Source organism: Aplysia californica, unplaced genomic scaffold (genome assembly GCF_000002075.1).
Source record: "Aplysia californica isolate F4 #8 unplaced genomic scaffold, AplCal3.0 scaffold00070, whole genome shotgun sequence".
Classification (NCBI taxonomy): Eukaryota; Metazoa; Mollusca; class Gastropoda; order Aplysiida; family Aplysiidae; genus Aplysia; species Aplysia californica.
The window spans coordinates 433,225-442,603 of record NW_004797340.1 but is presented as its reverse complement, the minus strand read 5'-3'; the positions used below and the strand labels follow the sequence as shown (position 1 = coordinate 442,603).

Here is a 9,379-nt window from a genome sequence, read left to right as displayed (position 1 = left end):
CAATTACAGCTCAGATCCAGCAGGTGTCCCCTAGCTTATATTTTTTTTTCTCTTTGTTCACTCCAATTACAGCTCAGATCCAGCAGGTTTCCCCTAGCTTATACATATATTTGTTTCTCTTTGTTCACTCCAATTACAGCTCAGATCCAGCAAGACGTGTCAACACTAGCAGGTGTCCCCTAGCTTATATCTTTTTTTCTCTTTGCTCTCTCAAACTACAGCTCAGATCCAGCAAGACGTGTCAACACTAGGCTGTATTGGTTTCCCCTGGCTTATATCTTTGTTTCTCTTGGCTCACTCAAATTACAGCTCAGATCCAACAAGACGTGTCAACACTAGGCTGTATTGGTTTCCCCTAGCTTATACATATATTTGTTTCTCTTTGCTCACTCAAACTACAGCTCAGATCCAGCAAGACCCGAACGACCCCACCAAGTGGCAGATAGTGAGCAACAGTGCCCAGGCCACGCCTTCTTTGCCCGCCACCGGCTCTCTGCCTGTCGTCTCGTCTGGCCCCGCCTCCTCCAGCTCTGAGAGCACGCCCACTGGGCGGAGACTGCGGAGAGTGGCGTGTACTTGTCCCAACTGCACCTCCACCGAGAAGTGAGTACCGGTACAAGCCGGGGAAAAAAACGTTTTTCAAACCTATGGTAGAATTTTCCACCCTGGTAGAGTTGTTTTTTTTTACTGACTTTGTCATCTGCACAAAGTATATATATTATATATATATACCTGCTGTAACAGCCATCTGTATAAAACAATCACCTGTGCAAACGGCCACTTTCCGTTTCCTCCCTTGTGTATTTTTTTTACCTTACAATGACACTGTGTGAGATGGCCACCTGTCTAATAAGGTCACTTTTTTCCTTGAAAATGTGTGTGGTCATCTTAGACAGGTTCGACTGTATATCGTTGGCCACATGATACTAACAATGTCACTTGCCGAAAATTTTGAAATTTTTTTTATTGCTGTTTCTTAATCTGCGTTTGCATGTGCTCAAGAAATTCTTGCTCTTACCAAGACTTATCCTCTCTCTCTCTCTTGCCCTTTTTAACTCCCAGTGGAGCATAGGCCGCCTACTACATTTCTCCAGCGAAGCCTGTCCTGTGCATCCTTCTCTAGCAGCAAGACGTATCATTATTTGCGTGTATATTTTGTATTTCAGAGTGACCGGCGAGAACAAAAAGAAGCAGCACATCTGCCACATACAAGGCTGTGGGAAAGTCTACGGGAAGACGAGTCACTTGAGAGCTCATCTCAGGTACGTCTCTGTGGCTTGGCCTAACACTGTGGCTAAGTGTCTCGAGCAACGATCACTTTTTATTTTAATTTCGATGTACAAATTGAATATGTTGTCCTTTTATATATATACGGACGATGGATGTTTTGGCTTTTTGGAAGAACCTTTGTTATTCACCACATTCTTACTTTCTTTCTTTTCGTGGTAATTTACCGTGCTATTTAAAAAAAAAAAATTTTGAAGAGCATGGAAGCCGACCATGAGGTACATTTGTAGTTTTTATTTGCCAAATGTTTTTTAAAGCTTTTTTGTTGTCACCTTTTCTGCATCCTGGCCTGTAGCTACCATTTTAGTTATTCCTGTCATAAACCATGTATTCAGTGGGTAGTTGGCGGGTGCTCTAGTGTGGTTTGCTCCTTCTTTCCTATAAAAAATCTGTCGTCTCTATCTCCCCTCCTTCTTTTTTATGTTTGTTACTCACTTGTAACACTTCTAATCTTCGGCACTTTTATGACCTTTTTCTGTTGCAAGTGCCGTAAAACTCTTACTTACTTACTAACTACCTGTTACGCCATCTGGCGTTTAGGGCAGCAACAAAGGATCTCCAGCTCTGTCTGTTTTGGGCCGTCTTGGTAAAACTTTTACTAAAACTAAACCAAACCATGTATTCCTGTCATAAACCATGTATTCCTGTCATAAACCATGTATTCTTGTCATAAACCATGTATTCCTGTCATAAACCGTGTATTCCTGTCATAAACCATGTATTCCTGTCATAAACCATGTATTCATACATGTTTTTCTGACTGCAGGTGGCACTCCGGAGACCGCCCGTTTGTGTGTAGCTGGCTGTTCTGTGGTAAGCGCTTCACGAGGTCGGATGAGTTACAGCGACATAAAAGAACTCATACAGGTACGGCAATGGTGTTTGCTCAACAATGTACTTTCACTTTCAGAGACTTACTTTACTTTACTTTACTTTTCCGGTTCAGCGGCCATTTGGGTTCTAGCCCTTTGGTCTGTCGATATGGCAAAGAATTTACTGGTTTTAATCTGCTGTGCTTTATGGCCGTATTTCCAATGTCTGGGGAGGCAGGTAGGTAGGTGCTTTCAGAGACCAAACCAATGTATTGATTTTGGCCTTTTCCCGACAGTAAAAAGAAAAAAGTAAAGTTGTTCCCGCATCTGATCCGGACATTGGGGATTGCTTTTTTAGTGAGACAACTACCTAGGCCTTAGGCATATTGTGGTAGGGTGGCCAGTTCCTTTCCACGCCGCCTTTCCTGACTGTACTCTGAGTATTTGACCTGGCGGGTGGTTGGAAGGTGCTACCTGTATCACCACCTGTATGTCCTACGTCTTTTCTGTTCTACGGTTGTTTCTGTCTGTCTGTCTTCCCTTTTCCTGTACTAAATGATTGTTATTGTGGCAATGGCCTTTTCGTATCTTCAAACTCAAAATCAAAAACTATTTGATGCTTCATTGTCAAAAAAGCTTCAGTTCTTCTCAAGGAAAAAACTAACTAACTTATCTTCTTCGTGGGCGGTTGGCAGGTGCTCTCGTGTGGTTTGCTTCTTCTTTCCTATCAAACATCTATCGTCCTTATCTCCCCTTCTTCTTTTTTATGTTTGTCACTCTCTCGTAACACCTCTAATCTTCTGGCGCTCATATGAGCTTATGCTGTTGCGAGTGCCGTAAAACCTCTACTAAAACTAAAACTGACTTATCATCAAACTTGAAGTATCTTTTTGTCTTGTCATTGAAAAATACTGAAGTTTTATTCATTTGTTATGCCTTTCATGCAAAGATGATATGAAAAGACAGTAGATCTACCCGTATTTCACTTTTCAAGGAAATGGCATTGATAGTGGCTTTTTCTTCAGTTGTTTCCCTTGACTTAGAAAACTTTTTTTCGGATTTGATCAAAATCTGTTGGAGCAGGTATTGGTTGAGAGAGTCACGTACTCCACGTTGAGCGTGTAGGGATTCTGCTCAACTTGTTAGCCTTGTCAAGACCGTAACACTGTTAACACATAATATATCAATATATGGAAAATGTCCAAGACAAGAATTTTTTGCTGGCTCCCCTAATAATAATAATAATAATAATAATAATACTAATAATACTAATAATAATAATAATACTAATACTAATAATAATTTTAATAATAATAATAATAATAATACTAATAATAATAATACTAATAATAATAATACTACTAATAATAATACTAATAATACTAATAATACTAATAATAATAATAATAATACTAATAATAATAATAATAATACTAATACTAATACTACTACTACTAATACTAATAATAAAGGTCACTTCTATAGCGCCCACTTTCTGGTGGATTTAGGTGCTTTATAACATATATAGAATCTTTGGAAACTTCAGCAGCCAACACAATGACCCATTTCCTGCGTACACTGGCCCGATTAACGTACAGCAACAAGCCTTTCAAGTACATGTACTCCCATAATATGACAAAAGGGCACAAGTGCTAAAAGACAGTCAATATGGCTGCTGATCACACACCTGTTGTTGAAAGACAGGCTCTGGTGTGGTGTGCTTCTTCTTTCCTATCAAACATCTATCGTCCTTATCTCCCCTCCTTCTTTTTTGTGTATATTACTCTCTTGTAACGTACATCTATTCTTCGGCACTTATATGACCTTATTGTGTTGCAAGTGCTGTAAAACTCTTACTAAAACTAAAAGACTTGCTCCATAATCCTACCAAAGAGCTCAGGACAGTCTCAGACAAGGCTGTGAAGGGGTGAAAGTCGGTAAAAAGTGGGTGGTCACTGTGAAGTAGGGATGGGCAATGAGTCGCTTTAGCAAAATCCGGATAATAATTATGTTAGTGCATCTCTTTGGCGAATAATATGTTATGAACCGCTTAGACAAACGGGTTAGCATCACTTCAATAAATAGGTGCACCCATTTCGCCAAGCGGGTCAGGAAAGAGAGTTTAAGAGTCTGAATTTGGATAACGTTTCTTTGGGAATTATCCTGTTATCCGGATGGAATATCCGGATTTTGCCCACCACTACTGTGAAGAGGTTGACAAGCAATGGTTTACAGCCTTGAAAGTAGGTCAACCCAGATGTTGATGTTGTCGTACGAATACCGTAGTATTTTTGTGCATTTTTAAAATGTAGTTTGAAATCTTTTCTTGCAGGAGACAAAAAGTTTCAGTGTCCCGAGTGCAGTAAACGATTCATGCGAAGCGATCATCTGTCCAAGCACATCCGCACACACAACAGCAAGAGACAGCTGCTGGGAGACGCTGTGTCCAGTACTCAAGGTAAGTCTGGGATTGGGCGTGGTCGTCCCGTGTTTGTGTCCAGTACTCAAGGTAAGTCTGGGAGTGGGCGTGGTCGTCTCAGTGTTTGTGTCCAGTACTCAAGGTATGTCTGGGAGTGGGCGTGGTCGTCTCAGTGTTGTGTCCAGTACTCAAGGTATGTCTGGGAGTGGGTGTGGTCGTCTCAGTGTTTGTGTCCAGTACTCAAGGTATGTCTGGGAGTGGGTGTGGTCGTCCAGTGTTTGTGAGACAGTTGTTTCTCTGCCGCTGCCTTCTGAAGCTGCTGCTGGTCCAGGAATTCGTTCTGATATCTGTTATCTAGTACAGCACCTGTGCCAGTGTCAATCTATTGTCGGTATGTCAAGCATCCTAGTGAAGTCAGGCGTTCTGTTGATGAGGCCAGACATCCCTCTTGCATTGTCTTGTATTAAGCATTCTTCAAGCTTCTGTGGTCATAGGTATCAGTATGACGTTGTATGGGCATGTTTCTGACTTGCGGATCTTTTGCTTCCTGTAGATATTAACTGCTCAGTGGAAGACTCAGTATGTCACTTTGCTTCTTCTTTCCTATCAAACATCTATCGTCCTTATCTCCCCTCCTTTTTTTAATGTTTGTTTCTCTCTTGTTACCCCTCTAATCTTCTGGCGCACATATGACCTTATGCAGTTGCGAGCGCTGTAAAACCTACTAAAACAAATACTTTTCCAAATGGCATATAGCAGAGACGTACGTGCCAGTATGTATGTGCATTCACCCTGTTGTGTTGTTCCCAGTCCCTGGATGGGAAAAATATGACCTAGACCCTTCTCATCTGTTTAGCTTGTTAGTAGCTCGTTTTGAAATTGCCCACTTCTTAGCCGGCTGTTGACGGGTGCTCTGGTGTGGTTTGCTCCTTCTTTCCTATCAAACATCTATCATCCTTATCTCCCCTCCTTCTTTCCTATCAAACATCTATCATCCTTATCTCCCCTCCTTCTTTCCTATCAAACATCTATCATCTTGATCTTTTCTCCTTGGTGGTTGACGGGTGCTCTGGTGTGGTTTGCTCCTATTTTCCTGTCACACAAAACTTATATGTCATCTTGGTCTCCCCTCCTTCTTGTTCGTGTTTGTTACTCTCTTGTAACACCTCTAATCTTCGGCACTTATATCATGACCTTACTGTGTTTCAAGTGCTGTAAAACTCTTACTGAAGCTAAAGAGACAATACATCAGGGAATGTTTTCTTCCTGGGACCAGGTCTGGACATGGAGCATGGGATGGACGGGGAAGACGATGACGAACAAGATGGGTGCATGATCGACGAAGAGACGAAAATCTACCGCACGGCCATGTCAGAAGATGAAGAAGACGACCCAGACCACAGCGGGAATGTCAAGCTGGAATCTCTCGTTGTTTGAAGTCCCCTCTCTTTGTGTGATAGTCATAGAGATCACTTCATCGTTATTTTACCCCTGATCATTCCCATTCCCCCCGTTTGTGGGTGGTTGGCAGGAGCTCTGGTCTGGTTTGCTCCTTCTTTCCTATCAAACATCTATCGTCTTTATCTCCCCTCCTTCTTTTTTTGTGTTTGTTACTCTCTTGTAACACCTCTAATCTTCGGCACTTATATGACCTTAATGTGTTGCTAGTGCCGTAAAACCTCCTTTGATCTTTCTCATTCCCACCGGGTTTTTTTTGTACTTCAATGCCAAATAACAAAACTGTTATGTCTGTGTGTGTGTAGACACGGGTTTTGGTGCTTGGCTGAATGTTCTTTATGTGAGGACACAGCCGTCAATTCAAACTTGAGTGGTCGAGTTGATTGCCAAATATTGACTTTTCCATTTTTTCATCTCTAAACAGAAAAATGTGTCCTTTTAAAGTAAGATGTAAGACCGGAAGCCACAAAATGACTAGAAAAGAGCTTAAATAGTTCTGAACAGGCTAGGGGTGTTCAGTTTTCCAAATACTCATCACATGACAATGCGTAAATTTACGATAATTTCACGCCAGAGTTCAGAAAGTTGAAGACCACCTATCCTGTACAAACCTATTTTAACCCTTTTCTACTTATTTTGTGGATATCTCTAGTTCAATGTGTTCAGGACACATTTTTTCTTCTAGAGATGAAAAAAAAAAAATGAAAAATCAATATTTTAGCTTCAACTTGACCCCAGGGGTGTGAATCATTGGCTGTGTCTCCGTTTAAAGCTAACAATGGTGCAGAAATATTCAGAGTCGCAGAATACCTCTTGAAAATTAAATGAGTGTGGGGAAAGTTGTTGCGAGCGGGCTCTGTTTCAGTTTATTTTTTTTTGGGGGGTGGTTATCATCATCTACACCTAGCCTTCTCAGACAAGGGCGTAAAATCTTGGAGGTCCTGTGTGCAAGTCGCGCTCGTTAAAGATCCCTAGTTGTCTAAAATCAATAAGAGTAGGCTTGGGCCGCTACCCGTGCAAAATTCAAAATTTTTTACTAACTAATAATGTTTAATGCATCCCTGGCGCTCATATGACCTTATGCAGTTGCGAACACCGCGAAACACTTACCAAAAACAACGCGAAGTATGTTTTCTAAAATCAAATAATGCCATGTCTTTTACTGCGTCTCATCGAGAACGAGGAAGAAGAAGAAGCGAGAACTGCATCTCGTGAACTCATCTCAACGAATAAGGATCTATTTATTATTTTCTATGTTGATATGTTTACTGAACAGATTTCATTTTTTGAACAAGAATTGAAACTGGAGCAAATCCGTTCTCCCCTCAGTTCTATCCGTGTATAGTTGGGAAATGGGGACGGAGGAGGAGAATATTTATTTTGTGCGTAACGTTTTGACTCTTGTACGAGAGACTTCGAAGTGACAGTAAAAATGGTTCTGTCTTTTTTTTTTTCAACTTTGCATTTTCAGTGATTGCTGTTTCATAATATGTACAGAAAAACATTCCAACAGTCTTTCTTGAATATCTGTGGCCTTTTACATTTGCTGTGTTGTTTCACGTATTTGAAATGTAAAATGCACATATGAGTGGTTACTATGTCCGTCAGTAACACTTTGTGGTTGAAAGTTCAATTTGTATTTTTATTCGGAGCGTTGTCTCAACATGTGATGCCTGTAGATGATGTTCATCTTTTGAAGTAGCTGTTTTCTGCTTTTATAAGTTTGTTGTCGTAATTGCCATTCCAATATACCTGAGCTGAGCTGAGACTAGCTTTTTAGTATGGCATAGCTTGTTCACGTTCTTCTGTCTGCAGTAAAAGTTTTACTAAAACAAGATATAACTAATCCCTCTGTTTAATCTTCTCAGGCCTTTTCGTGCGAGTCGAAAAGTTGGGTGACCTTCAGAATCTGACCTTTAACTGTGAACAGACAAAAGTGGAGAAGCAATGAAGTCTAAGCCCTGTATATTTTGTATTTTCTTAATTTTAAAAAAAAGGTTATTTAAAGTAGTAGGTGTAGTGTTTTGTACTAGTTTACTACAAAGTTTGTAGAACCAAGACGTTGTGAAATAAAGGCAAATAGACAAGGCTTGTTTCCTGTCTCAGCCGTGGGGGATGACGCCCTTTTTGAAACTTCATTTTGTCGGCCAGCCTTTCAGATGTACAAGGCTCAAAATTTTGGGGTTTTTTTTCGGGTAGTTTTTTAATCAGTGGCATAGGCTGCAGACACTGGAGAAATATTTCATTGAAATTCAAATTCCCAATGTTGAAAAAAAGCAGGAAAAGATCAGATACATAATGTCGAGATTTTCTTTCTCCTGTTAAAAATGTACTTTCTGGGCTTAGGACTTTTGGAACAGTTTGTTGAGGGTTTGTTACGTAACTTTAGCTGTGGTTGAGGTCATTGATATCTTTATGGAACAGTTTGTTGAGGGTTTGTTACGTAACTTTAGCTGTGGTTGAGGTCATTGATACCTTTATGTAACTGAAATTTCCTGGAATCACGCAGTTTTTGACCATCTCTTTTTTTCTCCCTTGAATCAAATTGAGCTTGACTATCTTTTTCCGTTTTTTGAATCAAATTGAGCTTGACAATCTTTTTCCATTGAATTAAGTAGCACTGTACGTAAGCCATCTTTCCCTTGAACCAAGTAACACCGTACGTAAGCCATCTTTCCCTTGAACCAAGTAACACCGTACGTAAAACATCTTTCCCTTGAACCAAGTAACACCGTACGTAAAACATCTTTCCCTTGAACCAAGTAACACCGTACGTAAAACATCTTTTTCCCTTGAACCAAGTAACACCGTACGTAAACCATCTTTCCCTTGAATCAAGTAACACTGTACGTAAACCATCTTTCCCTTGAATTAAGTAACACTGTAACTAAACCATCTTTCCCTTGAATCAAGTAACACCGTACGTAAACCATCTTTTCCCCTTGAAGCAAGTAACACCGTACGTAAACCATCTTTTCCCCTTGAATCAAGTAACACTGTACGTAAACCATCTTTTCCCCTTGAATCAAGTAGTCCTTGACTATCTGTACTGTTGTATAGAACTTTGTCACCCTCAGAAAGTCACCCTGCTCTGACTCTGTTTTGTTTTTTTACGTCAATAACATTTTACCCACTCTCTATCCAGCTCAGTCTATCCATGAGTTTAGATTGATGAGTTCAGCCAATTTTTCCTCTAACAAACATCCCTATTATGAACTGCTTAGTGTAAAAAAAAAGATGTATGACAGAGCCTTGAATTGAGCAATTGACAAAGTGACTTTGTTTTGGGGAAGATTGAAGAATACCGGACCACTCGTACATTATTGCGCGAGAATGTGGGGTAGGTGGGGCGGGTGGTTGGGGGGAAGGAGGGGAAGGGGGGGGGGTTCATGGGGGTCTCCCC

At 40.5% G+C, this 9,379-nt stretch overlaps 1 protein-coding gene and 1 long non-coding RNA gene across 2 annotated transcripts in view; both read left to right on the top strand.

Annotated features, from left to right (window-relative positions):
- Window positions 1–6,098, top strand: part of LOC101863331 (transcription factor Sp3) — a 14,657-nt gene extending 8,559 nt beyond the window's left edge. Inside the window, exons 5-9 of the mRNA XM_005093809.3 lie at window positions 402–603; window positions 1,167–1,262; window positions 2,054–2,154; window positions 4,432–4,557; window positions 5,795–6,098. Of these exons, the coding sequence (XP_005093866.1) occupies window positions 402–603; window positions 1,167–1,262; window positions 2,054–2,154; window positions 4,432–4,557; window positions 5,795–5,955 (686 nt within the window). The 3' untranslated portion in view covers window positions 5,956–6,098. The remainder of the gene's footprint in view (window positions 1–401; window positions 604–1,166; window positions 1,263–2,053; window positions 2,155–4,431; window positions 4,558–5,794) is intronic.
- Window positions 6,099–6,956: 858 nt separating this feature from the next.
- Window positions 6,957–9,202, top strand: LOC118477353. The gene is made up of 2 exons (XR_004858314.1): window positions 6,957–8,376; window positions 8,441–9,202. It is a non-coding gene; the product is annotated as an uncharacterized LOC118477353 (long non-coding RNA).
- The last annotated feature ends 177 nt before the right edge of the window (window positions 9,203–9,379 follow it).